Genomic DNA, 12,492 nt, shown 5'->3' with positions numbered 1-12,492 from the left:
TTAGCTTTCCATAGAGCATAGCTCTTTCAGCAAATGTAACAGATGCAGGATGCAGAGGGAAAATCCCAGCCTATCATCAATCTCTCTCTCTCTCTCTCTCTCTCTCTCTCTCTCTCTCTCTCTCTCTCTCTGTTGGTCTTTTAGACCCAAGTCCTCATGCTTTAGCCTCTCAAGTGCTGTTATTACGGGCGGATATCACCACACCCAGATTTCTTGTTTTCCTCCTTAATCACTTTTGAAGTCTCCCTGCAATTCCTTGCTCTCATGAAACTCTTCAAGGAAAACCTCATACCAAAATCTGAAATGACAACTGGGGAAATTTGGGGATTTAGTAATGAGGAAAGAGAGACTATATAGTCTAGCTCAGACCACTTTCCTCCACTCTGGGAGATCTCCATCCTGCCAGGGAGAGGTTACATCAGCAGGGCCTTTGCTCACTTCGCTGGTTCCCAGGGCTTCTGAGATGGCCTGTCTTCATCATCTGGCTCACTGGAAATCTCACTTCCGTCTCAATGCCTTGAAGTGACTTCTTGGTTTTCTGACCATCAGCCATGGCTTGTGGACCACTTCTCAAAGATTTCCCTGTGGACAATACTGTTGCTTCATATCTATCTGTCCCCAGCAGCTACTCGTGGAGGGCAATGTGTGACAGAAATGACCAGTTGTCAGGCAGAGAGACAATTCTCTAGTTGCATCTTTCCTGGCTTAGCCTAGGTCCGGCGTGCCTCTAGCTCCCTCTGTTGCTTTAGCTTTCCTTTTAGACAAGGCTCAAACATGTAGGAAATAAAGTCAGTGACCGGCATAGGCTCAAAAATGAGAACAATTCCTTGCTCATGGGATTCAAGGCATGCTGTTCCTTTAAGCCGTGGGGTACTTGGAAATAGATGTAGGTTCCATGGTAACAGTCCTTTTTAATTATTTTCACCTTGCTACCTGAGTTTTATAGCATTGGAGAACTGATTTAACCTTAATTGTTATTTCAATTTCTTTTTAATAAAAGGATTAAGCTTGGCATGGTGGTACAAGCCTGAAATCCCAGCATTTGGGAAAGAGGTGGGTAGTTCTCTGTGAGTTCAAGGAAAGCTTGGGCTACAGAGCAAGTTCTAAGCTAGCTTGGGCTACACAATGAGACTTTGTTCTAAATAAATAAAACAAAGAAACAAATTAATAAATAGAGAAAACAAAACAATAAAAACCGTCAGTGGAAAATATAAAAATCTGGTAGTCTATCTTTGCTGGGTCTAATAACGGATGAACACTCTGTGTGGCCAACACTCTCCTGGCATTGCCAGCTTCTGGGATATGTAGAACTGTACCTGGATTGTAGTTAGGCAGTTTGGAGACTCCAGGCCAGGTATCCTCTGTAGGGACTCCCAGAACCTACACAGAGCCAGAGAAAGAGAAAGGTAAGAAAGGTAAGAAGAAGCCGGCTGGATGGAGCAGGCACAGAGACACAAAATCCAGAGTAGGAAGGAATAAAGAATTTAGTGATGTCACAGGGTTCCAGCTGACATACAGGAGACTTTTTTTTTTTTTAGTAGTTCTAACATTTTTTTCAGTTTATTGTGCAAAGCACAGTCCTGAGCCTGTGCTTCTACCAACTCAATCTGCACGACTGACAAGTGATTAGGGTATGAAGCATGAGGAGTGACTGTTTGCTGTCTCTCGTTCCAGTCCTAGAAGCTTATGGGCAGGAAATGCCACTGGTCTGAGTTATGGCTCAGCCCGGGCATCCAGCCGTTCCTGGATGTGCTCAAAGATAAAAGGATACAGATTACTGACTTTTAGGCAGCAGAACACTGGCTGAGCATGATCCCGCTTCCATCTTTGCCTTTTCTGCTAAACTCATCCCATTTTCTTATTTTCTTCACATCCAGCAGCTTAGACTATAATTTGGTTTCCCACTGGCAGATTGTAATGGTAACATCATGTGAGATAGAACTGGTTTATGCTTTTACAGAACTGTGTGTGCGTGTGTATGTCACGGCACTTGTATGGAAGGCAAAGGGCAATTCTGTGGAGTTGGTTATCTCCTTACATTTTTACGTGGGTTCCAGGGATCGAACTCAGGTCTCCAGGCCTGTGCAGCAAGCCTTTTCTCACCAAGGCATCTTGCTGGACCTGACCTCTGCGTCAGATCTCCCAATTTAAGTTCTCGTTTTTAATGAAGATGTACTAGGAAAATAAAAGTCCTCTGGAGTGTGAAGCTAAATGGAGTTTGGACGGAAGTATTACCGTGGTGCTCTGCAGACACCATCTTCCCACCCTTTGAGGGTGGGTACAAATCCCAGTTATGTGGGGGGGGGGGGAACTGAGTAGCATGGCTTTTGTGACATGTCCTTGTAGTTTGTTTTTACATCACTACGGTGTAGCTCTTCTCTGGATATTATTTTTCTGTAAAACACTGAATATAGACACGGGTCCAGCTTTTATAGCAGGAAGTGAATTGTCTGGCTGAGTATAACTAATAGGAATGTACGAATTTAAACCCACTGGTGTGGTGACTAGGTCCCTGGTGGAGAGGTATGCTTGTGGGGTCTATTGCGCTTGCCTTTGCACAACAGACACTGAAGCGCTATTTTCCCTCCCATAATATGTTTTGAGATGGCATGCCACGAAGTAAAAGCTCCGAGCTTTGATCCATTCTCTAAACAAACTGAAAAAGTGAGTGAGAGGACTCTGAGCTTTTCCTATGAACCATCCCAAGCCTGGGGGGACACTGAGAACCCTGGAGTCCAGTTTGAGGAACCACCTAGCCCAATCCTTCTTTTGTGGGTGAAGCCCAGAGGAGGGGAGGCTGATTCTTTCTCAGCCGGGTCTCCTCTGCGTTTGTACAGATGCTGTGTAAACAAGTGGGCGTGACCCAGGGGTACCCATTCATCTTCTGTTGGCTGGCAAAGTTCAGTGGAAAGAAGGCAAAGCCGGGGAGGAGGAACCAACACAGGACTGCATAGCAAACACATCCATAGTATCTTGAAGGTGAAAGTTACCAGGCTTCTTGGTTACTTTGTACTATGTTTAACTGAGGCCAGATGGATACCAAGTTTTCTGGAAAAAAATTTTATTCTAAAAAGCTTATTAAATTGAGATGTTAGACGTTTAAACTAAAAATTTCAATTATTCATTTGGCAGAAACTCATTTAGTAAGATACAACTTCAGAAACTTTATAATCTGTTCCATTTTTTAACTTATTTCACAGGCAAGGAAAGCAAAATTAGATGAATAGGACCACAGAGAACCAAAGGCACCTAGAAAAAGAAATAATGGGATGGAGAAACAATCTGTGAATGATAGAAAACACTATATAGCTGGTTGGGATTGATCTCTAACATGCACAAGGAACTCAGAGAACTCAGTACCAAGTGAACGAACGAATCTACTAATTTAAAAAACGGATAAAGAACTCCAGTAGGCATTTCCCAAAGGAAGAATACAAATGGCCAAAGGTGTGAAAAAATGTTCAACATCACTAATTACCAGAGAAATGCCAGCTGGGACAATAACTATAGTTAGGACCATGGGAATATTACTGTGTGTCCGTTGGATTGAGGATGTGACTCAGCTAATGGAGTAGTAGAGTCCTTGCATAGAGTATATGAGAGGCCCTGGGTTCAATCTCCAACAAATGCATAAACCAGGTATGGTGGCACACACCCGTAGTCCGGCATTTGGGAGAATCAGGAGTCCAAGACTGGGCTACATGACATCTACTGCAACACCCTGCCTCCCCTCCCCCACAGGACAAAAGAATGGTGTTGGTTAGGATGTGAAGGAATTTGGTGAGAATTTGAATTAGCCCATCCATGATGAAAAGTGGCAGACTTCTCAAAAAAGCTGCTCTCTGATCTGCCCTGTAGCATATGTATTGGGGAAAAAATAAATTAGCATGTCAGAGAGATGGCTCCTGTTTATTGCAGCAGGAGTGTAGCACATACGCACCATGGGATACCTCAAAAGTATCTCTGAGAAAAAAATAAGATACATGTGTTAAGGTGATGCATATGCTAATTGGCATGGTTTAGCCATTCTATAATGAATACATATTATGAACCATCACAGTGGGGCTAAGGAGTGGCATGGTGGTAGAGAGTTTGCCTAGCGTTTGGGGAGCCCTGAGGATCTGATCGTCTGGGTTCGATCCCTGGGACCAACACTGAGGAAGCCAAGAATTTTTTCCTCTGATGTCAGCATGCAGGCTGTGCCACCTCTGATGTCCACTGATGTCTGCATGAATGCACATGTACACATACACACACATGCACACATGTGCACATATACACAAATGTGCACATACACACACATGCACACATGCACACATGCACACACAGCAAATAAATAAATCTAATAATTAAAAAAAATAAAACACTTGAATTCAAAATTCTATAGTCCTCTCACATCCGTTCTGTCCTCATATACCCTCCAAAGACTTCTTTCCTGCCCCAATACATAACAATTACAACCATATTTTGCACAAGGAAACCAAACTGAAACACAACTATTGATGTTGTTTAGCATTTACCATTGGTTACAGACTGCTCTAAGGAAAAGCAAAACAAACAAACGAACAACAAAAAACACCCCCCAAACCTCAAGTGTTTGAGATGTGTTGTTATAAAGCAACAAAATCTGGGCACGGAGATGGCTCAGCAGGTAAAGCAGCTTGTCGCCAGGCTGGATGCCTGGGAACCAGCATGGTAGGAGGAGAAAATGGAGTACCTTAAGCTACCTTGTAATCTTCATGGTAGGGCCCCCTCCCCTACCCCAAACTACATGGGAAAAAAACAACAAAGTCATCTAATGTGATCATTTTGTCCACTTTCCCTCAGGATTCAGAACTAGAGATGCAACTAGAGTTCTGCCTGAGTAAAATGAATCTGGCCATAATACATAGCCAAACACTAGAGAGCTATCTTCCTGGGACAGAGGGAAGTCCACGGTGAGCCGTGCAGCTATTCAGACTCCAGAAATAACTAACTAAAAGGGAAAAGCCGATGAATAGAGGAGAATATTATGATTTAAAAGTACAGGAACACTGGGCAGTGGTGGCACATGCCTTTAATCCCAGCACTTGGGAGGCAGAGGCAGGNGAGCACTAACTGCTCTTCCAAAGGTCCTGAGTTTAAATCCCAACAACCACATGGTGGCTCACAACCATCCGTAATGAGATCTGATGCCCTCTTCTTCTGGGGTTTCTGAAGACAGCTACAGTGTACTTATATATAATAAATAAATCTTTAAAAAAAAACTGTAAAGCCGGTCAGTGGTGGCACATGCCTTTAATCCCAGCACTTGGGAGGCAGAGGCAGGTGGATTTCTGAGTTCAAGGCCAGCCTGGTCTACAGAGTGAGTTCCAAGACAGCCAGGCTATACAGAGAAACCCTGTCCCAAAAAACCAAAACCAAAACAAAATAAAACAAAAACACCAACCAACCAACCAAACAAACAAAAAACTACAGGAACTGGGGCTGGGGCGATGGCTCGGTGGTTAAAAAGTACTTGCTGCTCTTCCAGAGGACCTGGGTTCAGCTCTCAAAACTAACACCGGGAAGCTCGCTACATCTAACTGTATCTTTGGAACATCTGGCACTCTCTTCTGGCTTCCACGGCATGAACATACACATGCACATGTACACACACACACACACATCACAGATATTAGACAAATCTTTTTTAAAATGATAGGGACTACAGTATTCTCTTTGCATGTTGTTTGTAGAAGCCAGGGAATAAAGCACACCTTAAGACAGCGAGACTCGCAGAGTTTGGCTATAGTCATGTTCTTTGTTATACCCAAAGTTAGAGCTCTGTTCAGAATTCATGAGTTCTGACTCCAGGCCAGTATTATTTCTGAGATGCCTACTTGATTTAAATTTGAAATAACTTCCCATAAATGTCAAAATAAACTCCGTGGTTTACTTTAGCGTGCTGAAGATAAAGACAGGCATGAAGATGGCTTTCTAGGCAGGATCTGTTGGGGGACTCGTTAAGACACACTCGCTTTTGCCACAGCACTCATTTTCTGGTGTTTTATCTCCAGATTCCAGCACAGACTCCTGCATGTACTGGGCTACACAAATATTCGTCACGTGGCAGTGTCAGTCACCAAGGACCAACAGCTAGAGAGCCAGGGAAACATCTAAGCCACTCGTCCTGATTTCTGAGCACAAAGAACTGCAAAGTGGTTGTTTTTGAAGGGCGTGGTTATTTAAATTTTACCGATTTTTGTTTTGTTTTGTTTTGTTTTGTTTTGTTTTGTTTTGTTTTGTTTTGTTTTGTTTTGTTTTGTTTTGTTTTGTTTTTCGAGACAGGGTTTCTCTGTNTAGCCCTGGCTGTCCTGGNNCTCNCTNTNTAGNCCAGGCTGGCCTCNAACTCAGAAANCCGCCTGCCTCTGCCTCCCAAGTGCTGGGATTAAAGGCGTGCGCCACCACTCCGGGCTCCAAATGTTTTTTAAAAACTTGGTTTATATACAGTTCTCCAAACACTAATGGAAGCCAGCCAGAGCTATACAGAGAAACCCTGTCTCGAAAACCCAAAACCAACCAACAAAAAAAATGTTAATGGAACCTGTAAATATACTTACATTCTTTTCAAATATGACATTTTACAAACATTCTAACAGCACGTGTCACTTCAGCATAGCGTGCATTAGCTATGTTCATGTGTTTCCTTTTACAGTATGCTCAGTTCACATCTGCTCACATAGGTTTTACTGGGATGTCAGTCGTCATGCTACTCTGATTGAAAAACGTGTCTCAGAGTCCCTTTTTCTCTGTTACTTTTTGCTTCTCATAATCTCCAGAGAATACCTATATATGGTTAATGTTCATATATAATAACTAGGTAGAAAAGAAATCTTCAAGTGTGTGAAGGGCCATTGCAGGGTGGAGAGTAGCCATCCCACTTGTCCTTGCTTGGCGACGAGTAGAGCAAGAGCAGCTACAGTATTGAAGCATCTTTATAACAGTGTATGAAAGAAGACAGCGAGTAATAGTCATATCTACACTGTGTGTATGTATGTGTGTGGGTGTGTGTATGTGTGAGTGTGTGTGCAAGTAGTGTTTGTGTGAGTGTGTGTATGTGTGAGTATGAAAGTGTGAGTGTGTGTGTGTGTGTGTGTGTGTGTAAGAGAGAGAGAAAGGAGAGAGGAGAGAAGAGGAGAGAGGAGAGTGTGGAGTGTGTATACTTTTTTTTTGAGACATGGTCTCGCTAAGTAGTCCTGGATAGACTGATAATTGCGACACAGTCCAGATTAACCTCAGTTCATGGAAATCCTCCTGCCTCAGCCTTCCACCTACTGGGATTATAGGAAAACTCAAGAAAGAAAACTTTCAGTTGCTTCCCCAATTCTGTGTGTGAGTGTTTGAACATGTGTGTGTATATGTGTACGTGTGCGCATGCGCACAACCCATAGGAGTCATTCTCTGCCTCGACCTTGTGGTTGGTCCCAGGGATTGACCTCAGGCTGTCAAGCTTGGCAAGCAGGAACCTTTAACCTCTGAGCCATTGCTCCCGTCCCTACAAATATTTAGCGAACACTTACAGGCTTTGCCATACATTTCAGAATCCCCATAACAAGGTTACAAAATCATACAATCACTGTCATTTTGTAGATGAAAAAACTAAAGCTCAAGAGATGCTGTCCAAACGTTGTCTATTTTCATAACTACTAAGTGGCGAGAAAAGCCACTGCATCAGCCACCCCCAGCTCAGATGACACTTCAGATGCAAGGAGACGATCCAAAGTGGCCCTTATAGCTCTTTCTAAGAATATGTTCTTTGGCTAGGGGGCAAAAAACAACCTGTTTGTTTGTTTGTGAGTGCTTCCTATTTTGTCCCACATTTCCCATAATTTTCTCCAGGTGGCCAAAAGACAATTTAATGTTAGTGATTAATTTACGTACTTTGTCTTTATTTTTCACAGTACAATTTATCTTCACCAGAAGGCAAGGAGCTGAACCAAGCAAAGCAGCTGATGAAGGCCCCCCGTGTAAAATACCTTGATGCATACACAATATGAATGAGCCTTGAGAACATTATGCTAAGTGAAATAAGCCAGACCCAGAAAGACCAATGTTATACGACTCCAGTGATGTCAGACATGTGATAATTCACAAAGTCACAGAGACAGAAAGTAGTCGAGAGAGACTCTCGGGGGCTGAGTTGGCAGACTAGACAGGACGGTGTTTATGGCTGCAGAGCTTTGGCTGGGGATGATGCGAAGGTTCTGGAGATGATCACAGAGACGCTGACCACCAGTGTGAATGCACTGACTGCAGCGGACCGGACGATTAGATGTTAACATAGCAACATCCTCGTTTTATTGTCATCATTCCTAGGGCTTATTGGGTGTTATGTGATTTTTATTTAATTCCATTTATTTATTGTGTATGTTAGGGGTGGCACATGTGTGGAAGTCAGAGAACATTTTGTGGGAGTTCTCTCCTTCCACAGTGTGGACTGGAGATTCAACTCAGGTTGTCAGGTTTGGTGGCAACTGTCCTTACCCAGTGAGTCATTCCGCTGTCCCATGTGATGGTTTAACATCTACACACTGTGCAATGCTAATATCAGGAACGCTCATCTACTTCAACACTGGCCTTTTGTGTGTGTGTGTGAGTAAAAAACATTTAAAATTCTTTCTTGCATATCCGTGTGTGTGTGTGTGTGTGTGTGTGTATATATATATATGTATATACATGTATACATATATATTCTTTCTTGAATATATATATGTATATATGCAAAACATATATATATATATACATGTAAGAAAGAATTTAAATTTTTTTAATCACAGAAAAATTACACAAAAATATATATGCACATGTGTTATATACACATATGCAAGAAAAGATTTTACATATGTGTTACTTAATTTTTTTCAAAACTCTATTTTTAATCATGGTTCTTAAATGTTTTAACCTCTCTTACAGCCTACTACCCATCAGAGGTAGTGAAAAAGAAAGGATACAGGGGAAGTGGACCTGTTTAGAAAGGTTCTTTGGAGCAACACCTGTCTGCGTTGTTGGAAAATTGGCAGTTCAGTTCACAGGTTAGCAGCGAAGCAGCAGCTCAGTCCTCTGGCAAACACTTCACAGACATAGCGGCAGTCCAGTTTGGTAGAGTCAGGGTAGCAACACGAATCAGCAGTGGTGGCACTGCCTAGCAGAGTCACGGGCCTCAGTTTCAGCCTCAGCTGAGTCAGCAGGAGGGACCAGGAGGACTGCCAGGAGAAGTTCTCAGCTGTGCCTCTCTCAAGGAAGCGAAGATCAGCGAAGAAGGGAGACCAATAAGTGCTGCACAGCTAGCTATACCAGCAAGCCAAGCTCTGTCTCCAGACTGGTCACTGTCCGTTGAGTCCTATTTATACTCCCTCCAAATGTCACGTGTCTACCATGTGCACGGCCTCAGCACGTACATCCAATCAGCCTGAGTCCATGCAAGTGGCAGGAAGTTGCAGCACATCACCAGAAGTTGCTCTCTATGGAGTCCCGACAAATGGAGCTCAACGATGCATGTAAGGTAGACCAGCACATGTGTTGTTAGCCAAGAATCTTTCATCACTAATCCTTTTGCATGCTTGTTTTAGCAGAACATTCTTTCACCTGTGTCTGCTTCATGAGTCTGTCTTAGCCTTTCACCTGTGTCCACTTTAGCTAAAAATTCCTTCACATGTTTGCCCCAGCAAAACACCATCCAGCTGACTTTCCAAAGAACCCTTGTTTCCACTTCACATATGTTATATGTTTATAAAATATGCCCACATACACATACGTACAGAACATTCATGGTTACTTGCAAAATACTGGGCCAGAGACAGCCAGACCTAATTTATCAAACCTGTTTGTAACTTAGTACACATTGAGCAACCTGGAGAATGCTAGGTATACTTTACTGAGACAGGAAAAAAAATCATTCTCATGAGAGAGAGAGAGAGAGAGAGAGAGAGAGAGAGAGAGAGAGANGGAAGAGCAGTCGGGTGCTCTTACCCACTGAGCCATCTCACCAGCCCTCCATTTGCATTTTAAGTAGCTTGAAACCTATATCTAACAGATTGAGAGTTTAAGGATATCCCTACACATATTATATGTAGTATATATATATTATATATGTGTGTGTAATATGTATATGCACGTGTATATGCTTCTACCTATGCTCCGTATTATTTTAAGACAAACCCCTGAATCAGTACTTAGACTTGGATCCATTAAGTACCATCAATATTTAAGTAAATTTTTAATTATTTAATCTAATGCTTTTGTTAAAACAAAGAGGCTGATTCTTAAATACTTCAATGAGTACTGTACTCAGTGAGTTTGAGCTAACATTTTTAAAGCTGAAAGCATTTTGGGGTATAATTGTTGTTCTGAAAACCATCCAGTCTACCATCCTGTTATGCAATTGTTTTCCAGAACTGAGTTAATTTTTATTTGTCTCTTCAGTTTAAGAACTCGGCTTGAGAGCCAAGTGTGGTGGCACACACCCTTAGTCCCAGCACTCCAGAGAGGTAGAGACAGGTAGAGACAGAGGTAGAGACAGAGACAGAGACAGAGACAGAGAGAGGTAACTAGACAGCACAGCTATATCACTGTCTAGAAAGCAAAGTGAAGCAAAGCAAAATATGCCAGAGTGGAAATAAAGCAGAGAAAATCAGGAAAGAAATGGAAACACTCACATAGGCACACACATCCATTCAGATGTGCATGCACACACACATTTATCACACACACTTATATACACACGAGTACACAAAACCTTTCATGCACGTGTATGCACATACTTATATATTCATGCTCACATACACACTCATTCACATGTGTGCAACCAAGGTCCTTAACATCTTCAGCCATGTGCAGGAGCATGACAAATTCCAGACTTCTCTACACAACATAGGAAATCTGTTTTATGAAATTCTAGGAAAATTTGGTGTCCTCTCTCCTGGTATTGAGGATTCAGGGTCAGCACAGGAGTGGCCAAGTGGTACTGCCCAGAAAATGCTGCTGGGTGCCAAGAAAACACAAATAAACATGCAAAGCTGGACCCCTGAATGTCGTTAGTGGGGAGACTTAATAGGCTGGTATGGGACAGCAGGAGTTTCCTAATGACTTATGCGGAAGGAACTCACTTCTGTGACAAATATCATAGTTTCTACCACCTTAGGTGCAGCTCTGTATCTTGAGCAGATAAACGGCTTCATCCATTTCTAAGACAAACTTATCTCCAAGTTTGTAATGTAGGTATTTCTTTTTTCTCATAAGGAACTTTTGTCTTACCTCCCAGATCTTCTCCAGCTGTTCAAGGATGTTGGATACCCCAGGAAACAGAGGTTGACCCTGGAACATTTCAATAAAGATGCAGCCTGCGCCCCTAGCAAAGGAAGCAAGATTATCCATTAGGAGGCTGTTCATATAAAACTGGACATCTACAGTGCCTCCTTCTGAGAAACACTATGGATACTGCTAAACAGGGGACACATGCTATTAAAGAACCCCGTGCCAAAAACTTTCCTAAGAGAGGACAGTAAAGAGATGGTTCAAGTGCAGCGAAGCTAGCCACAGTCTGGCGCATGTTCCAGTTGTAAACCTTAAGCCACCTAAGCTCACCAGCTCTCCATTCTGTGGAGTTGGAAAGCCCTGAGCCCCCAATTTAAATAATTAAACTTAAGTTGCTACCTCCATAAGGTGTTACGGTATGTGCCATTAGGAGAGAAAAAAGCACATTACTTCGTAACTATATACAATTATTCTGTGCTGATCAAAAACTTAAAAATATTTTTGAAGACTCTAATCCTGAGTGTGGTTATATTCCTAGTCTTTGGGAGGTTGAAGCAGGCAGAAAAAAGATTACAACACACACACACACACACACACACACACACACACACTCACACACTTTGTAAATCCTATTATGATGTAGTCAAAATGCTTATTTTATCCTTACTGGTAGGGTTAGTATAAATTTAATTAAGCATGGGTTACTTTCTAATATATCATACTTATACAGGCAAAAATGGAACGTTAAAATAAAATAAATTGGTTTAAGTGTTCTTTCTGCACATTCAGCATTTGATCCCGAATCTCTGATATGCTAACCCATGGTATCATCCTCTGTGTTAAGAGCTGATGGTGCAGCAAGTTTTAAAATAAGCCATAAAGGAAAGAACTAGGCGTCACTGGTGCTGAGCGTCTAAGTGACTCTACAATTACACAGCTAGTTTACTCTTGACTCCTGCTTGAAGAATGTTACTAAATGTGTCTGATTCACTTCTCCGTTTGGTACCTACAGGTTCCAATAAAGCAAACCTCCTTGTTTGAAGGCTTCCCTTCAGTTACTTCAATTACCCATCCTCCCAATAAAAGAAAGCTTTTGTTGCCTTATAACAAAGCATATCTTCATAGTATCTTCTTTCTGTGGTGCTAGCAGCCAAACCTGGGCTTCCTGAGTATTTAGCAAGCACACTCACTACCACTGAGCCACAGTCTGGACCTACC

At 42.3% G+C, this 12,492-nt stretch overlaps 1 protein-coding gene across 2 annotated transcripts in view; it reads right to left on the bottom strand.

Moving 5' to 3' along the window:
- Cdk15 (cyclin dependent kinase 15) overlaps positions 1–12,492 on the bottom strand; it is a 92,345-nt gene that overhangs the window by 36,144 nt on the left and 43,709 nt on the right. For both annotated transcript variants that reach the window (XM_021169327.2, XM_021169401.2), the window contains exons 9-10: positions 11,275–11,368; positions 1,317–1,380 (exon numbers count right to left, since the gene is read on the bottom strand). In XM_021169327.2, the coding sequence (XP_021024986.1) occupies positions 1,317–1,380; positions 11,275–11,368 (158 nt within the window). The remainder of the gene's footprint in view (positions 1–1,316; positions 1,381–11,274; positions 11,369–12,492) is intronic.

Source organism: Mus caroli, chromosome 1 (genome assembly GCF_900094665.2).
Source record: "Mus caroli chromosome 1, CAROLI_EIJ_v1.1, whole genome shotgun sequence".
NCBI lineage: Eukaryota > Metazoa > Chordata > Mammalia > Rodentia > Muridae > Mus > Mus caroli.
The sequence above is the reverse complement of the archived record's forward strand: the minus strand, read 5'-3'. Positions and strand labels throughout refer to the sequence as shown.